This window comes from Onychostoma macrolepis, chromosome 15 (assembly GCF_012432095.1).
Source record: "Onychostoma macrolepis isolate SWU-2019 chromosome 15, ASM1243209v1, whole genome shotgun sequence".
Taxonomy (NCBI): Eukaryota; Metazoa; Chordata; class Actinopteri; order Cypriniformes; family Cyprinidae; genus Onychostoma; species Onychostoma macrolepis.
This window is the reverse complement of record NC_081169.1, coordinates 12,244,263-12,270,246: the sequence shown is the minus strand read 5'-3', so window position 1 is coordinate 12,270,246 and position 25,984 is coordinate 12,244,263. Positions and strand designations below refer to the sequence as shown.

Here is a 25,984-nt window from a genome sequence, read left to right as displayed (position 1 = left end):
TTTAAAGAGGAATGTCTGAAGAATAAGTATGAAAATTTATGAAAATCCCATATCTCTGGGACTGAATGATACAGGGCCTTGAAAATAAAGATTCCAAAAGAAAAGTTTCTAGAATCTAAAATCATATTGTGATATCTTTAATACTTCTTAAGTTACAGGTATGAAAAATTTGGAGAAAAAACGTGTGCTGTTTCCCCATTTTTTTTAATGGTTACCATTGGCATATAATGCAATAAAGATTGCTAAAGTCAACAGGTTTTACTAATAGACCTACCAATCTCTGTGTAAAAGTAACATTATGATGCTGCCATCTTTCTGAAGTCATTTTTCCTCCCCTGAAATTTGGCTCTGAATCTCAAGTGAAAATTGACATTTTGACCCCCCTCTACAAAATAGTGGATTACTCAGTAAATATGCATCCATGACATTTGACACTTTCATCACTATACATATTTATCTTTCATCAGAAAAAAACATTAGAAAAATCCAAAATATGAGCCAGGGAACTTTCTGATATTTGTTTGATCTGACACGGAATGACCCTACTGTTCAAATTGGGGTCAATAAGAGTTTGAAAAAAAGTCTCTCTTGCTCACAAATGCTGCATTCATTTGATCATGAATACAGAATAAAGTGGTAATATTGTGAAATATTATTACAATTTAAAATAACGGTTTTCTATTTTGTAATCTATTAGATGTAATTTATTCCTGTGATTCCAAGCTTAATTTTCAGCATCATTACTACATGGTGAAAGCAGTTGTGCTTCTTAATATTTTTGTGGAAATGGGTTATGTACTTTAATTAATTAACAGAAAATTCAAAAGAACGGCATTTACTGGAAATAGATTTTTTTTGTAACATTATATAAATGTCTTGACTGTCACTTTTCATCAATTTAATGCATCATTGCCAAATAAAAATATAAATTAAAAAAAGAAAAAAATTATATCATTTAATTTTTCACATTTCCTTCACACTAGAAATGAAAGGTCAAGCACATTGGGTTGTGGGAGACAATATCTCACTCAGCATGCTTGTTTTGGAAAATGCAGTCGGTATTCTGTGTTTCTGTATAGATAGTAGATGGTGAATTTGCATACTTCACAGACACAGGGTGCACACTACATACTGCTGACTTGAGCTCCAGTGTCAGGCCTGTCAGTAAACCTGCAGGCGGTTTAGCTCCTTCACCAGAATTTTTTCCCAGCAGAGACTACTCCATTTCTTGCACAAATAAAACTTGGCACTGTGTTCCTCTGCCACGCTTAGAGGCTGTCATCACACTCGCTTCCATTCAGCAACACACTCTGATCCCACCACAGAGACATCCGACAGTGGGTGCCACGTCCTTGGGAAAAGAACTGGGTCAGCCAAGAGTCTTGGCTCTGTGCTAAACTGTACATGTCTTTGTGTTTCACAGAATGCCGAGGTGACGCGTCAGATGACGGTGGCCCGTGCCGCCCAGGATGAGGTGGACAATGTGAAAAAAGAGATGCAGGACAGATTGAAAGCCGCTCAGGATACTGCCAGTCAGCAGGTTGGACACACACACACACACACACACACACACACACACACACTCCCTCTGCCTGATGTATTCATAGCTTGCTTGTCTTACACGTCCCTATCCTCATGTATGTGCACGAGTAGGAGAAGACTCAGTTAGAGCAGCTTCAAGCTCTACAAGCCGAGCTCATGTCCAGCAGATCTGAGCTAGAGACCCTGAAGAGTACCATCACCTCCTCCCAACAGGTGGGACCTCACCTTCTACCAATCATTCTCTTCCTCTTCACCTCTGTCACAAAACCATCTCCATTCCTTGTCCTAATACTTTATAAAGGGTCATGAACTGCATTCTTTTTTTATTTTATAATGTTCTCTGAGGTCCACTTATAATGTTAGCAAGAAATGTACATCAAAAAACACTATCCACCTTATTTTTCAACGCGTGAAGTAAGCCTATGGGCGAGACTTCTAGGGCCCGTTTCAGAAAGGAGGTTAAGTGAAAACACAGAGTATGTTAACCTTAAATAAGGGAAACTCTGGGTTTTCCGTTTCAAAATGGGAGGTTTGTCAAACCTGAGAAAGCAGGGTAAGTCAAGCCCGTTTCTGAAAGAGAGGTAACTTATACTCAGAGTCAGAACCTAACCTGGTCGGCAGCAGGTTTTCTTCGCTAAACTCAGAGTTTCTTTTGGTCTCCACCCCTGTTTTTTAATGTTGTTTAAATACCTTATTCGTTCATTCACGCTGCAAAAATGCTTTTCTTACTGAGTATTTTTGTCTTGTTTCCTGGGGGATTTTCCTTTTTTTAGTGCATTTTATGTAAAACAAGTAAAATTGTCCGCCATAGGGTAAGAAAAATAATCTTCATGCAAACTGAAACGAGAATATTTAAAATTTTTACCCCATTGACAGATAATTTGCAAAATTAGAAAAATGCACTTTAAAACATCGGAGATGCAGAGTACATTGTAAGTCCACTGTTTGCAGATTTTATTTCCTACAAATACAAAAGCAAAAGTTAATCGTTTTACTTTTGGATTTTAGAATTCTTCCAATACTTGACCATCTCCTCTTCATCTGTCAGTGGTGCTGGTGCAGGTTCTCTCTCTGCCTTCTTGCTGTCGACAACTCGGTAGTTAATTTAAGAATTAAGAAATGTAACAGGTTGGATTAAAGATTATTTAATTATGTGAAAAGAGTGTTAGACTATGTGGAAAAAGCTGCAGCGCATTGAAATAGACACTGAATGATATTTAATGTCATTTAGCCTGCACCCATGAACCTTTCATGCTTAAAGCTTTACCTTGATTGAATTGTGTTTATACTTCATTTCTAGCTCCCGCCATGTTCTTTTCTTTTTTCTGTTTTTTCTGTTTTTTTTTTTTTGGGATACCATTAAAATTAATTTTAGTTCAATAATTTACAGTTTTCACCTCAGATATTATAAATTATTAAGTTATTGACAGTTATTAAGAATCAAAGTTACGCATTGACTCGGAACTACGTGAACGTCTTTTTGGCGGGAGCTGTTGCCATGGTGAATCATAATTTTGGCGCTCCACTGATCATGACTTTTCATAGTCGTGGTGCACGCGCTAAACTCAGTCAACCTACTCAGAGTTGAATAAACTAACACAATTCAGCCGTTCTGAAAACGAAAAATCTGAGTTTCCCGTCTCACGGTAAGTCAACTCAGAGTTCAAGTTTAAACTCCGAGTTGGTTGAACCTCCTTATTGAAACGGGCCCCTGGCTCATTAGCCGCTTTAGGGAAAAAACGAGAAGGATAACAATATGCAGTAAACGGTAAAACTGATATTTGCAATATCAAGAAGCAAAATTAGCAGTTTTGAACAGCTAAAATAGCTGGAAGTGAATGAGACCGGAAGCCAGACCCATAAAATTTACAAATGGCCACGCCCATTTTACAGGAAGAATAAGGTGGATAATTTAAAATTAATTTTCTCTTAGAAATGCATAATTTTGATAGGCATGCCGCATTTAAGACTTGGACGTGAACGCTCACAGCTATGATAATTTTGCATATTAAAATAATAGATAAACACTGCTGTGATGTTCTTTGAAAACAATGTCATTGTGGTTAAAAATGTATACATACTCTGTACATATCAAACAATCTGTAACAGACAAAGCAATAGTGACGCAAATCTTCACGCCCTCCATACATCCCTGTTCAGCTCTCAGCCCAGCCACAGGATCCATGTATCACTGTCTCTGCTGTTAGTCTAGAGCAGGTGGACATGGTGATTCTGTGTTGGGGGCTGAATTACCTGAGTTAATGTGTCCAGACTGCATGTGGGAGTTGATATGTCACCCCTCCTCCCCTCCATCCCACTTCCTTCTGTCACCTGCACACCTACCTCCAGCAGCTGACTCCGCTCAAGACAACTGTCCTCAAAACACTAACACAGTTAACATCTATAGCATGACTGTATCAGTTTCACTTTTAATAAGCTTTATAGAGTTTTGCAGCCTTGCAGGGATGTTTTTTGTAGATAACGAAGTTGCATTTTAGCACTTGCAGTTCTGTCGTGCCGAAGTCTGTGGGTTTTTGGTTAAATGCCTGAAATAAGGTCTGTGGTTAACACAAGCTCAAGATATTTTTGTTTTATTCTATGGCATACAATACGTCAATACATGCCTTTTGTGTTTTTTTTTTTTTAAAGCTTTTACTTGTCTGTTGTTTTAAAGTGATTGACTAAATGGGACTACAAAGATTGTCACAGACATTAAATATAATCATTCCAAACAAAATTAATGTTTAATGGCGAGTGACGGTGAAGGCTTGCGACTGTGGTGTAGTTTGTTTATATCCTGCATCTAACTTTTTACTTCTGGAGATTGAATCTAGGCTTCAAAATTGGGTTTTTGTTGAGGAAACCAGATTGCGATGCTGATTCTGGGTTGGCCTACAAAATTATGTCAACAACACTGCAGCGTTGTAATGTTATGGCAAATAATTTGTTGGTATTTGAATACACCCCAAAATGTTACAATTTGGCACATAACGTGATACTGTTTGTCAGACATGACAAATATCCGATTTATCCCAAATATAAAATTTTATACTTATTTCCATTTAACTGTGGTTTTTAAAAAAATAAATAAAATGCTTAAATTATGGAAATAACAAAAGACAGTATATACAGTTATTGAAGAAAGAAAGATTAAATGGATAGCATTGAAATAAATTTAGGAATGAAAGTAAAAAATTAACACCATCACTTTCATTTTCAGTATTTCTCACTTTTTTTAATGTCTAATCCCTCATTCTCTCTTTCTATTTTAGTATTATATATTATTAGTATTTAAAATATAGCTTTTATTTGTATTTTCAGTTGTTGTTTTAATTTTGTTTTAATAATTTTGTCATAGTTTATTTGAGCTTTTTCAATTAGTAAACTTAATGAACTTAATTCAATTGATTTTTTGTAGTTTTAGTAAATAATAACATCACTGTTTCTCATGATTTTGTTTCTCTTGATTTTTGTTTTCTCCAGAAAATGTCACATTAAATCTTGTAATTGACATAACTTTATTCACTCTTTTCGTATAGTCAAACGAGCAGCTCGGTACTCAGCTGTCTGCTCTGGAGGCTGAGAAGACGGGACTTATGGAGACTGTATCTCAGAAGGAGGCGGAGCTAGCCAGTTTGGGGGTGGAGTTAGAGCGTGTGCAAAGCAGTCTGACCAATGAGAGGGAGAGTGGTGTGAAATCTGCTGAGGCCCTGCAAAACCAACTCAATGAGAAGGTGGAATATTCTGTGTTTACTGTTGATTTTAGTTGCCTTGTTACAGATTCATTATACCAGGAGACATATGCTGTAAATATGGCAAACAGGTCTAAAATAGCTGTTTTCATTGTCTTTTTATCTGTAGGAGAGTCGTGAGCAGGCTCTGGAGAGCGAGCTGGTCTCTCTGCGCTGGGCGGCTCTGCGGGCAGCACTAGAGGAGGCGGGGAGGATCGTACAGGACAGCTTGAATCAGCTAGACGACCCCGCGCACATCAGCTGCACCAGTTCAGCTGGTCAGTGACCAGCTCAAATTACCTTAAACCTTCCCACTGATTATACCACAAAGCAGGAATTGCCCTATGAGAGCGTAATAAATATTAAAAGACCTTCTTGTGTGTGTAGATTACCTGGTGTCCAGGTGCCAGGTGGCTCTGGACTGCGTGGAGAGACTGCAGTCGGCCAGAAACGGCTTTGTATCAGATAACACAGGTGAATTATATGTACACACACACACACACACACTCATTTCCCTATTTAACCAGCATTCATCAATGGTACCATTCACTCCAGCAGGGTTGCGAAAGTTACAAGACAGCTTTACACGTTACACACCATTTAAAGTAGTAAAAGAACAGTAATGCTACTCTCTTGAAAACATAGTTAGCTTGATTGAAGCTTCTTAAAAAGAACTATATCTTTTAGATAATTCTAATTGTAAGATTTAAGGTAAGATTTTTAAAACTTAAAAGAAGTCTTATTTTCACCAAGGCTGCATTTATTTGATAAAGTAAAATACAGTAGTAATAATGTTATTGTGATTTTTATTTATTTATATTTATTTATTTATGTATTGACATCCATGGTGAAGTGATTTGTCATGCTACAACGCTAACTGTTGGAAAAATTGTCCCGGTACTAAAAAAATCTTAATTTTCAAATTTTAAGGCAGATGAGCTACTTTCAAACTATTGAAAACTTTAATTACTCCATCACTGTTCTGCAATCAAAATGCACAAGCTCAAAAAAAATTCAACTAATAATATACCTTTTAAAAATCCATTACCAAAAATGATTCACCATGAATGCATTTATACTTCATTTGATCACTTTTGTTGAGATGAGAGGTACTCATATGATCATGTTGAAACAGTTTCTCACTGATTTATCTGTATGTGTGTGATAGATGTGTCTGGACTGGTGCGGGCAGTGACTCAGTTCGCTCACCTGGTGGGCGATGTCATCGTGCAGGGCAGCGCCACCTCCCATATGGTGCCGGTGGAGCAAGCTGACGGTGAGCACGAGACGTCAGTCTCCCAAAACGTATTCAAAAGAGCTGATAATGTTATCGTATCAGCACATCTGATGCACCTCTATGTAAATACTTCCTTAAAGACACATTCATTGACACATTTATACCGTATCGACCAATCAGCATCCAGAACCAGAACTATACGTTTGATATAGGCAGCATAAATGTCATTGCTATTATTAAACTGCTAAATATTTTACAGCACTGCTATATCCACATACAGAGAGACGTCCAAGACTTTCTGTTTGAGTTGGTCTCCATACATCATGAAGGTCATTAGTGTCACTGCGGCTCTGTTAATAACTCCGTCGCCGGAGGTCTGGTGGTTTCGGTAGAGCTGCTTTAAAGGAGTATGACACAACGCAAAACGGCTAATGTGCATTCCCACGTGCACGAGCGATCACGTCATAGGAAATGTGTGTCTGCCCGAGCGTATGTGGAGTGTCTGCAGGTGACAGATGGCTTGTCTGACTGCTCTCTGCTTTCTGTCTTTGCCTTTGTCTATCTGTGGGCAGCATTGGCAGACAACGTGAAGGCGTGTGGCGCAGAGGCCCTGGCGTTGCTCTGCCAGCTCAAGGAGCAGGAGTCTATGGGGACGGCAGATTGCTGCCGGCTGAGGGCGGCACTGGATACCGTGATGGCCTTGGGCGAGGTGAGCGAGCCACTGAGAGACAGTCCTCGTTTTAGTATAGTAACAGTGGATTGAATAAAGCAGCATGTAATTGGTAGACAGAATCATTTTTCACAGAGTCATTTAAATTACGCCAAAACTAGTATGGGATACTTTTTTTGTGTTCTGTTTACAGCATACTGTATGCGATATAGTGTGTACTTGCCAGTGTTATTTTAGTATTATTATAGTTTTTGTTCATATTTTGAATTGGCTTTTAGTATACTTTTATTTTAAGGAGTCCTTGTTACAATGTAATTATACATGTAAGTACTCAGTAGTTGTAATTAACTACATATATGGTTAGGGTTAGGATGAGGGTTTTTTTAGGGTTAGCTGCGTGTAATTATGCATAATTTATTGTTATTACTGTAGTAAGTACATGTAACAGTCAGTGTTATCAGCTTTGGGGTCAGCTTACTATCAGTTTGAGCCAGCGTAAACCCTCTTTTGGCGTTAAAAAACTACTGTTAGGATTTACTGTAGACACGCAGTGGGAAATTATCGCAGAAAGGTTTTGTAGGAGATTCCTTTTCAATCTGTAAATTTATGGGAGGAGAGTATTTACTAAGATTCGCGCTCGTCAGTTCACTGGTATATGCGGCATTATTTAGTGGCCAAAAAAAGCATGTCTTAAAGCAGGTGGTAATTTGCGCTGCTCTTGGTAGATTGCGCTGGTCATTATGGAAATGAGATGTTGCGTCTGTTTTCTTTAGTGTGCTCATTGTTAGTAAATCACCCACAGAATTTTCCCCTCCCATCTGCGCTTTTATGGAATTGCGTTCTAACGCTAATTTGTCCTGTTTAGTAAATTTGGCCCTTTATTTTTGTAGTTTCAGTTTTCTTTTTCATTTTAGTTTTAGTAATTGTTTGTGCTTTTGTCATTCTCTATTATTTTTAAATATTTCAATTTATTTTTTTTATTTATTTATTTATTTTTTTAACAATTTTAGTACTTTGATTCGACTGCAACTTTTCCCATTTTCATTCAGTTGTTCAACTAATATTACATATTTAATGTAATTTCATTTTTTATTTTAATTGTTTCAGTCAACGAAAACAATTTGTAACAGTTTTAGTCAACAATCCAATCAAACGTCTCAAGAAGGAGGGTTATAAAAACTTGCAATTGATATTCAGATTGATTTTTCACATTGAAATCAAAGGTTAAGGCTAATATGTCTTAATCTCTTTGTTGACTCTTAATTGTTTGGAGTGCCAAATATTTTTATATCAGATAATTATTGGCCATGCTGCAGATACTGTGGATACTGTAGTCCACAGAGTGTGCTTTGGTTATATGCCTTACATTGTAGCATTCAGTATGTATCATGCAGGTATTCCACGAGTATGCATATTATATAAATATGAAACGTAAATAAATGTAGTATGCTATTTTGTTTTCTTTGAGCAGAAGTTGCGTCCTCGGGGTCTAGAACTGCAGCAAGGGGAGCTGGGAGATCTGGTGGAGCAGGAGATGGCATCCACATCGGCAGCTGTGGAGTCAGCCGCCGCCAGGATTGAGGTAATCAGACGGCTCCCTGCTCTCCCTGTCCAACAGACAGATGCTTAATAAAACATGAAGTGCTCCAATCTACTCCTCTAATGTTTTTCCCCTTTGCTCTCAAACAGGAAATGCTCAATAAGTCCAGGGCGGTTGACACTGGAATCAAAATGGAAGTCAATGAAAGGTTAGGCTGACCAAGTCATGTGTTATTCATATAAATAATGCTATTACGGTTTCAGTTACAAAAGCGGTTTTACAGATTTTATTTGGTTGATGTTCCTCAGTAGATTTTAGTATTCAATGATCAAAATGTCTCCATGCTGAGCTTATTTCACTTGGATAGCGCTGCATGTTTACATTCACCCAGACGCATTAGCAGACCCACCCTGGTGCATACGAAACAGGCCTGTGAGTGTTTAAATGTTGCTCTCTGTCGCCCCCTGCAGGATCTTGGCGTCCTGCACAGATCTCATGCAGGCCATCAAAGTGCTGGTGCTGTCCTCCAAAGACCTGCAGAGGGACATCGTGGAGAGCGGCAGGGCGAGTCAATGCATCTAACACTTTTAAGAAAACTCGAGCTTAAAATGACAGAAATGGGTGCTAATGAAGGTGCTGCTGTGTTCACAGGGGGCCGCATCTATGAAGGAGTTCTATGCCAAGAATTCCCGATGGACGGAAGGTCTCATTTCCGCCTCCAAGGCCGTGGGCTGGGGTGCCACCATGTTGGTGTGAGTATGTTAGACAGTGAGAAAAGAAAAATGTTTGGAGGATGCTATGACATAGCGATTAAAAATCTCAGTATGTAACCGAAAGCTTGTAGGTTTTTAGGACCCTATAAAATCAGTTTTAGTTTTCCATTGTATTATTATTATTTATTTTATTTTTTTTCCTCAAATTTTGTGTTTCTCATTTTAATAGTTTCATTACATTTGAATCATTATAAAGCATGTGCAATAAATTGAATTCATAAAATTGAACAATTTATTAAAATGTTAATAACAGGGTCTTTCAGGGTTCGTACGGTCATGAAAAACCTGGAAAAGTCATGGAATTTTAAAACAGCAATTTCCAGGCCTGGAAAAGTTTTGGAAAAATAAATAAACCCAGAAAGTTTTGGAAAAGTCATGGAAATCTGTTTCATAAATCTTTGTATAACAGAATTATGTTTAATCAGGTGCTGAATTTCAGCGTGGGATCGCGCATATATCGCATTACTCATTCCTGCAGCTTCCGCATTTCAAATGAGGGAAATTTCTGCAAACATTCCTTCAATATAGCTTGTAGGGTAGATGCGTAAATTAATCCACACAGATCAAATCAATCACTTGATAACCGCGTGAGTGATTCAGCTGTACCGCGTCTTCTCTCTCTGACTTTCTCTTAAAGCGGCTTCTCATCTGCGCATCTCGTCTGCACTGCAAGAGCCGCTGCACGCTGTGATACAAGACTTTCGCTCGCGTCTCGGTACAGTTGACAGAATTGTCACTTGCCTAATCGGGTCATTGTTGCATCGTCACAAAAATGTATTATTTGCACGTATTTTTAAGCCATTCGGTACTTGCGCACTCGGGCGGTTTCCTGTGCGCTCAGTCACATCCAAAGTGCGCACGTGCGTGCGTGTATAAAGCCACCTTTGCAAGTACAAAATTGAGTTTGATACCAAACAAGCGCAGTAGAGCTCTGCTCGGGCCTCAAAAACAAGCCCAACTTCATCCTTGCGACACTGACTCCGAAAACTCTAGTTTATTAATTAAGAATTTAAATATCTCCTTACTATTTCCCCCTGACACATTCATGGTAATTGCGTGTGTTTGACCGCGGAAATCGTCCAGCTGTGCTGATGGCAGGCTCGTTGCTGCTGGCGGGGACACTAAACACATTCTGAGCCGCTCTTGACAGTCGTGGTCACTTGTTTTCACCAGCGTGGCAAATCTTCTTCATTACCATTATAATTGATGGATGTGTAAAATAAAAAAATAAGGAGAAGCCTGGCCCGATGCCCAGCCCGCGTCTGAGCTATGATGTAAGGTGATAAATAAATCTATCACTTTACAGTTTATTCAATTTCTGTACCTGGATGCTACTGTTAAACCGAAACAGTTTTCAAAACGAAATTCGAGTTAAATAAATGACAATATTTAGTGATGTGATGATATGTTCTCTGCATGGAGTAACGTCTAGCGCAGTTGCAGCTTGTACTTATTACTAAAACAAATAGAAACAAGCAATAGCATTAATAGTTATTAATTTAAGTTAACATATGATAATTAGAACAGATTTTTATTCTCATTGTAAAATAATGGAACATTAGGTCATAAATATTGTCTCAGAAGTCATGGAAAAGTCATGGAAATTTATTGATAAAAATGTGTACGAACCCTGGTCTTTATTAAATCAGTTTTATTTTTTGACATGCCCTTTTCTTTTTTATTTATAATGTCAAAAGACTTTAATCGATTTTTGCGATTTAATAATCAAAAGACATTAATCCAAATCGAAATTTGAAGTTGATCGTGGACAGCTCTACTTTTGATTTATTCATCCAAAAGTTGTCCAATTCAGTGACATTTCACATTATACTGTAAATTCCATTTTAATGACTGGATTTTGGAATTCTGGAGTCTGTGTTTTCCACATTGCATAAATTGGGCCCGCTATGGTTTGAACCCTACAATAATTGATCTATGAACTATCACCATTGTGCTACCTCCAGTAAAGTTTTTTTCTTTTTTTTCTTTCTGCAGTGATGCAGCTGATCAGGTGGTGCAAGGCAAGGGCAAGTTTGAGGAGCTGATGGTGTGCTCACATGAGATCGCCGCCAGCACGGCTCAGCTGGTCGCAGCTTCTAAGGTACAACAACAAATTGCCAGCAACATTTGCACTTGAATGAACTTTAAAGCAGTACTATATTTGATAATATATAATATATTTTATCTCTTTAGGTAAAAGCTGACAAGGACAGTCCAAACCTTTCCCGTCTCCAGCAGGCTTCCAAAGGGGTCACCCAGGCCACAGCGGGGGTCGTGGCATCAACCAAGTCCGGCAAATCTCAGATCGAGGACAAAGGTGAGGTTTTGTTGGACATATACTGCACATTCTCCTGACTCAACGTTCTCAGACATGTTTAGCTGTGCTGCTCATTTGGGAAATTCAGGTTTGAATCTGGCTTGCAGTGCTTCCCCCATAATTTCTTGTCATTTTTCCATTACATATTAAATAAGAGCCAGAAGAAAGTAGTAACAGTGGCAGCAACAGCCTCAATTTATTTCTCATTGACCTCCACAGTCTCATTGCCCCATTTCACATTTAACTATAGCTATGAAAACTGGTTTACGGTGCCCTCCAGAGATACAGGAATGAGCAAGCCTACACAGTCAGGCTTTCCTCCATACAATCTCTTGTGCTGATGCTCTTCTCTGGAGGCAAAGGCATTTAAACAACACTGACCAGTCACATGGAGTCAGTGACATTGTGCTTCCTTTTATATCCAGACCAGCAGCGGATGCTTTAGCAACAGCTAGTCAATTTTGACACTTTTGATTCATTGATGGAGAATAAAGATATAATAAAAATTATCTCAAAAAAAAAAAAAAAATTTTTATATATTAGTGCTGTCAAAATTAGCACATTAATGCGAGCGATATTTTTTCAGTTTAACGCGTTAAAATTATTTAACGCCACTAACGCAGGGGTTGGCCACCCCACTCATAACTGCTGCTTCTGTCTCTTTTTTTTTTTCTTGACAAGAAGTGCATTTATTCAGTCGCAGAACGTCTTTACGACCACATCAAAATGGAGACGTATTAGACGCGTGCTCCAGCTTCACTTCAGCGGCAGACGCGAGTCAAAAGAGCGCCGAAACGGTACTGTGCTCGTAGCGCATGACCTTCAATTACGCACAAAGGCACCGGCACGCGCTGTAGCCTGTATCAATTCATATCAAATCACGAAAGAAACTACGAGCATGCAATGTCGTGGTCAGTTAAGACATGAAGTTACCGATTAAAGTTGCCTTAAAACTGTGCATGCATGTAATATGTTATATATGAGTTACATTAAGAACGTGTCTCTGAAATGGTTTTCAAAACTGTCCTGGAGCATCCTAGCATTGTCTCTCTCGTCTAACACACCCGATTCAACTCGTCAGCTCATTAGAAGAGACTGAAATGGGCCAGAAAAGGGAAAGAGAGTTGAGAGACAATCCGCGTCATGTTTAGCAGAGACAGCTCTTCAAGAAATAGCAGCCAAAAACAACCAAATAACCAGCTGCTGTGATGTCTGTTCATTACAGACCAAAAGAAAAAAAGAGGAAATCAATAACTTTCATAGCTGGATTCATCTGTATTTAGTTTAGAATTTAGGGTTTAATAACTTTATTCAATTTCTGTATATTTCTGCTGAGGGGCACAGGTAGCTAAACATGACATTTATTATAATGGGTTTATGTGAAGATTGTTTTAGGTTCACTTAAATTGGAGTTATTTTTCAAGTCTTAATAAATGTTAATATTTATACTACGGGGCCGTTGAATGCTTGAATCTGATTGGCTGCCGAACGTTCTAAGGTGTGCAATTATTTTCAGGGAAACGCACGGCGAACGTAGTTCCAGGCAGCTCTTGACCGCATTACACAGGGATTAAAGTTCTCCGTCGCTACGACGTTAATTGCAGGGAGTCTACGACGGATTTTCGTCATTTGCAGAGTTCCCGCCTGTCTTTAATGTCTTAAATGCACTTTTCATTATTTTAAGGCCGTAAATAGGCTTACATTTCTCAAATAGTGTAATAAATGTCTTAATTTTAGTTTGAATAGGTCTTAAATTAAGGAAGTCGAGGTGTATTCAGCCTGCTGAAGGAGATGTGATCAAAGCCTGGAGTGGAGTGAAAGCACGTTCCTCTCTCCGCTCGAAGCACTCTGTATTCACTCCGCTGTGCATCCACTCCGGGCTTTGTGCTCCCGCTCACTGAAAAACTGCTGCACGTTCACTCCATTAGTTATTAGGGATAAATGAGGGGAAAAGAAACGTAGCGCATTGTTGTTGTTCTGCCGGCACACCAAAAATCATCCCCGCCACGGCTGCAGCTTCTCACTGACAACAGTAACGCCGCTCGCATCATTCACAGTCGGGTTATTATCAGAGAACAGAGCAGAACTTGAATTTCGGCGCGAGACTGCGGCTATTAATAATCATTCTACTCATTCCTGCAGGTACCGACGGAATGTATCACATTTGCACCTGCTTCTGAGTTTTGAGAACTCACTCGCGCGCTCTGATTTTCTGTGCACAGATAAGGAGAGTGACAGCTTTTAATAATTATTAAGGGAGTTTGCAAATGTGATATTGATTTAATACAACAGATCAATAAACAAGTACTGCATGATTTTGCTCTATATCATCAACGAAAATAGTTCCAAATAAAGTAACAGCTGAGCCGCTGCTCATCTCTAAAAGCAAACACAGGGATTACTGTATAATTTCAGTTATTTAAATCATTTAATAGTTGTGTATTCAAAATTGTATATTTAAAACATTAATCTCCACATGAATTTATGAATTTAATTGCACTCATACCACCTCTGAGCCTCATTAAACGTCTGAAAACAAGCCACTTTTGTGTTCTGTGCCACCTCTGTAGTACAAATTAATTTCTTATTAATACTAATTTCATATAATTGGTAACTTATTTGTCTTATTCTACTTCTTATTAATATATATTTTTTTAAATAGAAATTTTAAATAGCTTATAAACATAATTTTTAAAATTTGACACAGATGAAAATGATGCCATTGCAAAAAAGAAAATGCCCTGTAAGTCACTTTAAGGAGTCAAATGTCACCTCGAATTAGGAAGGCTAATTTTTTTATCAGAATTTTTGATTATTTATCAGAAGCTGCTCCTAATTAAATGAAGAGGACAAAGCTCCTAAAAAGAAAAGAAAGCATAGAGCCATGTGTAACACATTAGATCCATGCATGAGGTCTTAAAGAGACAGCAGCCTAAATAAACCTGCTGCTGTCTGTCATTATACAGTGAAGACTATCCAGTGTTATTTTACAGTTGAATAGATTATAGTTAGACCTAACTGAAAAAAGTGAAGTACTGATAATTTAATTTGTATCTTATTATTTTTGTTTGTGCTATTGATTGTCATTAATTTATTTGTTCTTATTTTATTATTTACTAAATTATTCATAAGACATACTACTTTTTTTAGTTAAAATAAATTTGATTCTGAGTGCAGGTGATTCTTGGGTGGGGAGGGGACGTGGTCCATGCGAAATAGTCCTGCCACCACAGCTGGAAAAAATCCTAGAGGAAACACTGCATACATTTAATAAAATTAGAAAAATGCATTTACAAAAGTAAAAGGAAAATGCCCCTGTAAATCACTTTGTCAAATGTCACCTCGTATTAAGAAGGCTATTTTTTGATCAGAATTTTTTATTATTGATTAGAAGGTGCTCCTAAATTTTTTTTTAATTAGGAGGACAAGCGCTCCTAATTACAAGAAGAAAAACACGGCTCTTAAACTGGGTGTGTGACAGGTATGGCTGTGGATCGGGGTTTGGCCAGGAAAAATTTTCAGTCAACAGATTTATTTTTGCTTTAACCCCTGAAGTAAGTGTTATACATCAATCAAGAACAGAATGTTATTTTAACAACATAAATATTAATATTATTTATACTACGGGGCCGTTGAATGCTTGAATCTGATTGGCTGCCGAATGTTCTAAGGTGTGCAATTATTTTCAGGGAAACGCACGGCGAATGTAGTTCCAGGCAGCTCTTGACCGCATTACATGACCATATCACTTCGCCAAACGATTTCTGTTATTTCAAAGGTCTTTCAAACCAAAACCCACAACGACACTGGCCAAACAAATAAATATAGTAAACAAAAGGATAAAAACGACAGACCATGTCCATGTTTTTGCCACAAAATTATGCTTTATTATGAACGGAAAGCACATACTCTATCTCTCCCGCTCTCTCTCCCTCACAGACCGCACATACATAACAGTTTACATACACTAGCATACATCGCGCTAATGTTGTTAGCGCTACTCTGACAATTTTATCAATAAACAACTTAAAAACTACATGACTTCTCACAAGCGAGGGAACAACGGCGCTGTTCGTGAACAAAAGGAACTAAGTTTCACTATAACTAGAGACATTGCTGCCGAACACTATTGAGAGACACACAGAGGTAATCTCTCTCTCTCATAACTTAGTTATTAACTGTATTATTAGTCTGTTATCAACGGCTCAAGCCTCCATTACTAGGTTTAAAATGACATTTAGGAATTAGCAACGGAGATGTTGGATAAGATGCGGAAGAAATAATCCTACTCACAATAGCGATTTAAGTAGAAATACGGACGAATGCCTTGAAATATATCGTCTGATCGATGTCTTGAGGTGTGGCAACCGTAGTATAAGCGGAATAATTGACTTCGGTCCGTTTAATTATTAGAAAAATAATGCACACCCGAGGTGGTGAACGGCCCGTCGTCAATTATTCCTTACGTAATGTGTGTATGTATATATATGTGTATAGTGAAACTTGTATATTATATTCTTTCATTACACACAGACTGATATATTTCAAATGTTTATTTCTTTTAATTTTGATGATTAGAGCTTACAGCTCATGAAAGTCAAAAATCAGTATCTCAAAATATTAGAATATTACTTTAGACCAATACAAAGAAAGGATTTTTAGAAATCTTGGCTAACTGAAAAGTATGAAAATGAAAAGTATGAGCATGTACAGCACTCAATACTTAGTTGGGGCTCCTTTTGCCTGAATTACTGCAGCAATGCGGCGTGGCATGGAGTCGATCAGTCTGTGGCACTGCTCAGGTGTTATGAGAGCCCAGGTTGCTCTGATAGTGGCCTTCAGCTCATCTGCATTGTTGGGTCTGGTGTCTCTCATCTTCCTCTTGACAATACCCCATATATTCTCTACGGGGTTCAGGTCAGGCGAGTTTGCTGGCCAATCAAGCACAGTAACACTATGGTCATTGAACCAGCTTTTGGTACCTTTGGCAGTGTGGGCAGGTGCCAAGTCCTGCTGGAAAATGAAATCAGCATCTCCATAAAGCTTGTCAGCAGAAGGAAGCATGAAGTGCTCTAAAATTCCCTGGTAGATGGCTGCGTTGACTGTGGACTTCAGAAAACACAGTGGACCAACACCAGCAGATGACATGGCAGCCCAAATCATCACTGACTGTGGAAACTTCACACTGGACTTCAAGCAACATGGATTCTGTGCCTCTCCACTCTTCCTCCAGACTCTGGGACCTTGATTTCCAAATGAAATGTAAAATTTACTTTCATCTGAAAAGAGGACTTTGGACCACTGAGCAACAGTCCAGTTCTTTTTCTCCACAGCCCAGGTAAGATGCTTCTGACATTGTCTCTGGTTCAGAAGTGGCTTGGTAGCCCTTTTCCTGAAGACGTCTGAGTGTGGTGACTCTTGATGCACTGACTCCAGCTTCAGTTCTCTCCTTGTGAACCTCTCCCAAGTGTTTGAATCGGCTTTGCTTGACTGTATTCTCAAGCTTGCGGTCATCCCTGTTGCTTGTGCACCTTTTCCTACCCATATTCTTCCTTCCAGTCAACTTTGCATTTAATATGCTTTGATACAGCACTCTGTAAACAGCCACACCTTTCAGTAATGACCTTCTGTGACTTACCCTCTTTGTGGAGGGTGTCAATGTTTGTCTTCTGGATCATTGCCAAGTCAGCATTCTTCCCATTATTGTGGTTTCAAAGAACAAGAGATACCTAGAATTTATACTGTAGGGATGGTCATTTATTCAAACTCAAATGTAAATATTCTAATATTTTGAGATACTGATTTTTGACTTTCATGAGCTGTAAGCTCTAATCATCAAAATTAAAAGAAATAAACATTTGAAAAATATCAGTCTGTGTGTAATGAATGAATATAATATACAAGTTTCACTTTTTGAATGGAATTAGTGAAATAAATCAACTTTTTGATGATATTCTAATTATATGACCAGCACCTGTGTGTGTGTGTGTGTGTGTGTGTGTGTGTGTATACACACACACACACACACACACACTCGGTGGGTACGGAAAGTATTCAAACCCCCTTAAATTTTTCACTCTTTGTTATATTGCAGCCATTTGCTAAAATCATTTAAGTTCTTTTTTTTTTTTCCTCAATGTACACACAGCACCCCATATTGACAGAAAAACACAGAATTGTTGACATTTTTGCAGATTTTTAAAAAAGAAAAACTGAAATATCACATGGTCCTAAGTATTCAGACCTTTTGCTGTGACACTCATATATTTAACTCAGGTGCTGTCCATTTCTTCTGATCATCCTTGAGATGGTTCTACACCTTCATTTGAGTCCAGCTGTGTTTGATTATACTGATTGGACTTGATTAGGAAAGCCACACACCTGTCTATATAAGACCTTACAGCTCACAGTGCATGTCGGAGCAAATGAGAATCATGAGGTCAAAGGAACGGCCTGAAGAGGTCAGAGACAGAATTGTGGCAAGGCACAGATCTGGCCACGGTTACAAAAAAATTTCTGCTGCATTAAGGTTCCTAAGAGCACAGTGGCCTCCATAATCCTTAAATGGAAGACGTTTGGGACGACCAGAACCCTTCCTAGAACTATCAAACTGAGCTATCGGGGGAGAAGAGCCTTGGTGAGAGAGGTAAAGAAGAACCCAAAGATCACTGTGGCTGAGCTCCAGAGATGCAGTCGGGAGATGGGAGAAAGTTGTAGAAAGTCAACCTTCACTGCAGCCCTCCACCAGTCGGGGCTTTATGGCAGAGTGGCCCGACGGAAGCCTCTCCTCAGTGCAAGACACATGAAAGCCCGCATGGAGTTTGCTAAAAAACACCTGAATAAGATTCTCTGGTCTGATGAGACCAAGATAGAACTTTTTGGCCTTAATTCTAAGCAATATGTGTGGAGAAAACTAGGCACTGCTCATCACCTGTCCAATACAGTCCCAACAGTAAAGCATGGTGGTGGCAGCATCATGCTGTGGGGGTGTTTTTCAGCCGCAGGGACAGGACGACTGGTTGCAATCGAGGGAAAGATGAATGCGGCCAAGTACAGGGATATCCTGGACGAAAACCTTCTCCAGAGTGCTCAGGACCTCAGACTGGGCCGAAGGTTTACCTTCCAACAAGACAATGACCCTAAGCACACAGCTAAAATAACGAAGGAGTGGCTTCACAACAACTCCGTGACTGTTCTTGAATGGCTCAGCCAGAGCCCTGACTTAAACCCAATTGAGCATCTCTGGAGAGACCTAAAAATGAATTTGACAGAACTGGAGAGGATCTGCAAGGAGGAATGGCAGAGGATCCCCAAATCCAGGTGTGAAAAACTTGTTGCATCTTTCCCAAAAAGACTCATGGCTGTATTAGATCAAAAGGGTGCTTCTACTAAATACTGAGCAAAGGGTCTGAATACTTAGGACCATGTGATATTTCAGTTTTTCTTTTTTAAAAATCTGCAAAAATGTCAACAATTCTGTGTTTTTCTGTCAATATGGGGTGCTGTGTGTACATTAATGAGAGAAAAAAAGAACTTAAATGATTTTAGCAAATGGCTGCAATATAACAAAGAGTGAAAAATTTAAGGGGGTCTGCATACTTTCCGTACCCACTGTATATGTGTGTGTGTGTATATATATATATATATATATATAGTGAGGAAAATAAGTATTTGAACACCCTGCTATTTTGCAAGTTCTCCCACTTAGAAATCATGGAGGGTCTGAAATTGTCATCGAGGTGCATGTCCACTGTGAGAGACATAATCTAAAAAAAAATCCAGAAATCACAATGTATGATTTTTTAACTATTTATTTGTATGATACAGCTGCAAATAAGTATTTGAACACCTGAGAAAATCAATGTTAATATTTTAAATGTCCACCTCCACTCCATTTATTATCCTAAATTAGATGCACCTGTTTGAGGTCGTTAGCTGCATAAAGACACCTGTCCACCCCATACAATCAGTAAGAATCCAACTACTAACATGGCCAAGACCAAAGAGCTGTCCAAAGACACTAGAGACAAAATTGTACACCTCCACAAGCCTGGAAAGGGCTACGGGGAAATTGCCAAGCAGCTTGGTGAAAAAAGGTCCACTGTTGGAGCAATCATTAGAAAATGGAAGAAGCTAAACATGACTGTCAATCTCCCTCGGACTGGGGCTCCATGCAAGATCTCACCTTGTGGGGTCTCAATGATCCTAAGAAAGGTGAGAAATCGTTCCAGAACTACACGGGAGGAGCTGGTCAATGACCTGAAAAGAGCTGGGACCACCGTTTCCAAGGTTACTGTTGGTAATACACTAAGACGTCATGGTTTGAAATCATGCATGGCACGGAAGGTTCCCCTGCTTAAACCAGCACATGTCCAGGCCCGACTTAAGTTTGCCAATGACCATTTGGATGATCCAGAGGAGTCATGGGAGAAAGTCATGTGGTCAGATGAGACCAAAATAGAACTTTTTGGTCATAATTCCACTAAACGTGTTTGGAGGAAGAAGAATGATGAGTACCATCCCAAGAATACCATCCCTACTGTGAAGCATGGGGGTGGTAGCATCATGCTTTGGGGGTGTTTTTCTGCACATGGGACAGGGCGACTGCACTGTATTAAGGAGAGGATGACCGGGGCCATGTATTGCGAGATTTTGGGGAACAACCTCCTTCCCTCAGTTAGAGCATTGAAGATGGGTCGAGGCTGGGTCTTCCAACATGACAATGACCAAGCACACAGCCAGGATAACCAAGGAGTGGCTCTGTAAGAAGCATATCAAGGTTCTGGCGTGGCCTAGCCAGTCTCCAGACCTAAACCCAATAGAGAATCTTTGGAGGAGCTCAAACTCCGTGTTTCTCAGCGACAGGCCAGAAACCTGACTGATCTAGAGAAGATCTGTGTGGAGGAGTGGGCCAAAATCCCTCCTGCAGTGTGTGCAAACCTGGTGAAAACTACAGGAAACGTTTGACCTCTGTAATTGCAAACAAAGGCTACTGTACCAAATATTAACATTGATTTTCTCAGGTGTTCAAATACTTATTTGCAGCTGTATCATACAAATAAATAGTTAAAAATCATACATTGTGATTTCTGGATTTTTTTTTAGATTATGTCTCTCACAGTGGACATGCACCTACGATGACAATTTCAGACCCTCCATGATTTCTAAGTGGGAGAACTTGCAAAATAGCAGGGTGTTCAAATACTTATTTTCCTCACTGTATATATACACATACACATACACACACACAAAAAAACAGAGAAGAAAAGTCAAATCTGATACAATTCCACACAGAACCCAAAAAATGCACTGGACAAAATTATTGGCACCCTTAACTTAATATTTGGTAGCACCCCCTTTGGAAAAAAATAATTGAAATCAATCGCTTCCTGTAACCATGAATGAGTTTCTTACAATTTTGGAGCGCTCTTATTTTGCAAACTGCTCCAGGTCATTCAGATTTGAAGGATGCCTTCTCCCAGCTGATGTTTTGAGATCTCTCCACAGGTGTTCTATGGGATTCAGATCTGGACTCATTGCTGGCCATTTCAGATCTCTCCAGCGCTCTGTTTGTAACCATTTCTGAGTGCTTTTTGAAGTGTGTTTCGGGTCATTGTCCTGCTGGAAGACCCATGACCTCTGATGGAGACGCAGCTTTCTGACACTGGCCATTACGCTGCGCCCCAAAATTATTTGGTAATCATCAGATTTCATGATACCGTTCACACAGTCAAGGCATCCAGCAACCCCAAAGCATCTTTGAACCTCCACCATGTTTGACTGAAGGGACTGTGTTCTTTTCTTTTGAAGGCCTCATTTATTTTTCTGTAAACAGTGCCTTGATGTCCTTTACCAAAAAGCTCTACTTTTGTCTCATCTGTCCACAGTACGTTCTCCCAGAAGGATTGTGGTTTTGTCACATAGGTTTTGGCAAACTCAGTCTTGCTTTTTTTATGCCTTTGTGTCAGCAGTGGTGTCCTCCTGGGTCTGCTACCATAGCGTCCCTTTTCATTCAGATGGCGACGGATAGTGCGAGCTGACACTGTTGCTGTGTCTGCAGATCAGCTTGAATTTGTTTGGAAGTTAATCAGGGTTCTTTATCCACCATTCAAACAATCCTTTGTTGTAATTTTTCATTAATTTTGCACTTCCGTCCACGTCCAGGGAGGTTAGCTACAGTGCAATGGGCTGTAAACCTCTTGATGATATTGCGCACAGTGGACACAGGAACATTAAGATCTCTGGAGATGGACTTGTAGCTTTGAGATTGTCCATGTTTTCCCACAGTTTTTTCTCTCAAATCCAACTAATCTCAAAATACAACTCTTTCCACTTCTTTCTTTTCTCCATGCTCAGTGTGACACATTCTTTCTTTTCTCCATGCTCAGTGTGATTAGTATATTGCTCACACCTGTTACTTGCCACAGGTGTCTAAATACAAATTACAGGAGCATCACATGCTTGAAAAGCAATTATTTCTTACGCAATTTTGACAAGGTGCCAATAATTTTGTCCAGTCCATTCTTGAGTTCTGTGTGAAATTTTATCAAGTTTGACTTTTCTTCAGTTTTTTTTTTTGTGTTGTTGCAGTGCAAACAAAAACAATAAGCACGTGAATACCAAAATATTTGCAATTGGAACAATTTTCTGAGAGAAGTGTTGCATTTTCTGACAGAATTGCAAGGGTGCTGATATTTTTGGCCATGACTGTAGGGTACAACGGAGCTAAAGGCCCACCTTAAGAAAAAATGTGCTATTCACTGCGCCTAAAATGTATAATTGCAAAAATATATATATATACGTTGTATTGAACATTAATGAAGCAACAGATTTTGTGTGAAAATAAATCATTTAAGTTGTTAAAAACTTATAAATGTATGAGGTGGCAAGAGGGGCCTTTTACCCCACACACGGGGTAAAGGGAACACGGTATTAATACAAATACTTCAGCTAATATGTTTTTTTAAGTATTATCTAAGTTAATACTTGTTCAAAACAATCACTTTAGCAAAGTTTGTACTATTTTCTGCTTATTTTGAAAAATAAAAATTAATTTTTGTTCAATAAATATACTATCATTAAAATGTTCATATAAAAAATATATTTTAAAATACAAGAAACGAAATCAATTTAATAAGTAATGATTCTGAAAGTATTGAAAGAGATCCAATAATAATTTAATATGTATTTACAGTAGTAACAACAAATGATATTTTATTATATGATATGTTTAATATGTTTTTAAATATGATGGTTTCATTCTTCATTCAGTCATCTATTAATTATCATGTTAATTACTGTGCGCCTTTAGCCCCAACAGCAGGAGCGCTTTTTACCCCAAATACCATACTTTTACATATTCTTTCATTATTTAAAAACTGTTGCTTTATTTATCTTAAACTAAACTGAATATCATAAAGAAGACCCTTGTCTCAAAATATATGCATTAATTTTAGCGATTCTCATTTTCTACTTAAATCTACAACATTTTAAAAAACATAAAATATTAGATCAAGTATGCACTGCTGCGCAAGATCACGTTAAAGATCAGACAAATATACACGTGCATCTTGAAAAGCGAATGTTTTGGAAAGTGCTACGCCACGTTTTTGTGCCATCTAGTGGTTTAGATGAAAATCGCCTTTTACCCCGAGGCGCCTGCTTTGAAAATGTTGAAAAGTCAAAAAAATAAAAAGTAAAAAACAATGAAATCATAAAGTAAATGTATTTTTATTTAATACTTTTTTTTTTTTTTTTTTAAATATTTTTTTATAAATAATGGTATTGTCACACTTTATTATTTAGTTTATTATTTTTTTTCAATAAACTGACTAAATAAAGTGCAATAAAACTATTAACGCTATTATTAATTATTTAATTTTTTATAGTTATATAAAATTTGTGTCACAGCCTGGTGAAATCTTGGTTTTCATTTTAAAAAGAATTTTGTTGGATAAAAACACCTGTAAACAAGAAAATCATCTCAATAACCTCAAAGCTGTTAGACATGAAAGCCATACAGTTTCAGTTTTGGTAAGTAATGCTGAATTCTCTCTGTTTCAGAAACTATGGACTTTTCTGCAATGACACTCACTCAGATCAAGAGGCAAGAGATGGATGCACAGGTGAGAGTGTGTTAACCTGTTTCTCGTGTCTTTATGCAAATATGTGAACAAATCTGAGCGTTTAACATGTCTCAGGTTCTGGTGCTGGAGCTGGAGACTCGGCTGCAGAAAGAGCGTGAGCGACTGGGTGAACTGAGGAAGAAGCATTACGAGCTCGCTGGCGTCGCAGAGGGCTGGGGAGGAGAGGAAGTGGGTAAGACCCCTAGTAAAACCACAAACATCTGTCTGTCAACAACACAATACAGTCTGACCATCAGCCAAAACTGCTTCCTCCTCAAAAATCATTCCAGAGTTCCCTAGCGAACAGAGTGGATTGAGTTTTTTTTTTTTTTAAGTGGTGCAAAGGGTGTGTTGTGTTTGCTCATACATAATTCGCTCTCTTTCTTTTTGTTTGTCCGCAGGAACGGGTTGAGACTTGTCGCGTTCTGTGCAGTGGCCCTACAGACGTGGCGCTTGACGTCTTTATATACACACTATCTTTCCCTTCTCCCTTTTTATTGTACTTTTTAACTCTTTGATTTCTTTATTGTACATTAAAGCCAAATAAAAGGTGCTTTTTTTCTAACCTGCTCCCTCCCCTGCCCGTGGAGTCTGGAGATGTGAGGAGTGTGATGATATTGCGCGACGAAGGGGAGGGAGAGGAAGGAAGTGGATGGCACACCACCTAGTGGACAGAGAGGGAAGTGCAGGCTCGCTGAACTGTCTGAGTATTTCATGTCCTCTTCCTCCTTATACGGAACGGAGAATCTTCCCCATGTAGAACAATTCCGTCTCCCCGTCAAACATCCCATGATGCATTGCACAAGGGTGAGTCACCCCATTTTGCAAGAAATTACACTCTGCTGTGATTCTTCCAGACTCAACTTTTACAAACAGCAGCAGTGTGCGACTTCCACCTCTCAAACGCATTCCTTAGCGTTGCGTAGGATCGCCCTCGTCTGGGTCCGTCCTTCCCTAGTCCCCTAGCAGTGGTCACTGGACTAAAAAGAGTAATAGATGATGACCCACTGTGGACTAACACCTGATGAAAACTCTAGCAAACTCAACCAAGACTCACTTTTTCTGTATTTAGTGTTTTTATGCTAAGCTTTTCTTTGATTATGTTCCCGAGGCATTAATTTTATAGGAAAACCCTTAATAGATTTAATCCACTGGCTTTTTACTGTTCCACCATGTTGACTTATAGGGACAAACTGCGAAATAGCTCATCTAACGTATGATATTGTCCTGATGCGTTTCACCAGTTTCAAGTCCATGACTGAATATGAATTGACTGTTTTTGTGAGACCTCGCGTCAGGCTAGAGCTCATCGTTTTTTTTTTTATAGCTCTATTTAGGTCGTAGTTTTTTCAGCACAGATAGATATGGCACCATATTGTATTAGTAACGGTCCCTCAAACGGTCCCGTACGGTTTACACACTGTTAATACGACAGTATCTATTCATTCCTGTTGTCTTCTTCCAGCTCCACATACGCGCACCCCTTCACACTGAGGCGAGGAGAGACATCCGTGCCTTCCAAAAGGGAAAAAGGGTCACATTCCCTCACAAAGACCTTTAAAAACGTGATCTGAGTAGCATTAGGACAGTGTTTTAAATTTGTAGTTTGGTGTTGCGAACTGAGATCATGAAATCAGTAGAGTGTGGTGTGAGAACCGATGTAGCCATCCCTGTGTTCAACTCTGGTGTGTTTCGTTTGGAATTTTGAGCTTCCCTTTGGATATTTGAAAGAAAAAGAAATTGTACGGAGCCCCAAAGGGGACATGGTGATGGAAAGAATATGAGATTGGAGGAAAAATGACATTTCGCTGTTCTCTCGTAAAAGAGTTCAATTCTTCTGGGAAACTGCCTTCGCTCGCAAATCTTTTGCTTTCACTCAGAAAAGCACAGAAATATAGTTTTTCCTTCTACTTTGTATTATTTCCATCACAACACAAATACAAAAGTTTCTCTAGGAAATGCAAAAGTTTTGCAAGCGAACAGTTTTTTGAGGAACGTAGGTTTTGCAATTGATAGCTAATATATATTGAAATTTTTTGTGAGCAAATG

At 38.8% G+C, this 25,984-nt stretch overlaps 1 protein-coding gene across 2 annotated transcripts in view; it reads left to right on the top strand.

Annotated features, from left to right (window-relative positions):
- Positions 1–25,065, top strand: part of hip1 (huntingtin interacting protein 1) — a 57,428-nt gene extending 32,363 nt beyond the window's left edge. For both annotated transcript variants that reach the window (XM_058799750.1, XM_058799751.1), the window contains exons 16-31: positions 1,424–1,540; positions 1,654–1,755; positions 5,082–5,276; positions 5,404–5,551; positions 5,661–5,747; positions 6,442–6,549; positions 7,083–7,219; positions 8,652–8,762; positions 8,870–8,928; positions 9,191–9,284; positions 9,372–9,472; positions 11,489–11,594; positions 11,687–11,810; positions 23,874–23,935; positions 24,011–24,128; positions 24,337–25,065. In XM_058799750.1, the coding sequence (XP_058655733.1) occupies positions 1,424–1,540; positions 1,654–1,755; positions 5,082–5,276; positions 5,404–5,551; positions 5,661–5,747; positions 6,442–6,549; positions 7,083–7,219; positions 8,652–8,762; positions 8,870–8,928; positions 9,191–9,284; positions 9,372–9,472; positions 11,489–11,594; positions 11,687–11,810; positions 23,874–23,935; positions 24,011–24,128; positions 24,337–24,347 (1,680 nt within the window). In that variant the 3' untranslated portion in view covers positions 24,348–25,065. The remainder of the gene's footprint in view (positions 1–1,423; positions 1,541–1,653; positions 1,756–5,081; positions 5,277–5,403; positions 5,552–5,660; positions 5,748–6,441; positions 6,550–7,082; positions 7,220–8,651; positions 8,763–8,869; positions 8,929–9,190; positions 9,285–9,371; positions 9,473–11,488; positions 11,595–11,686; positions 11,811–23,873; positions 23,936–24,010; positions 24,129–24,336) is intronic.
- Positions 25,066–25,984: the final 919 nt, after the last annotated feature.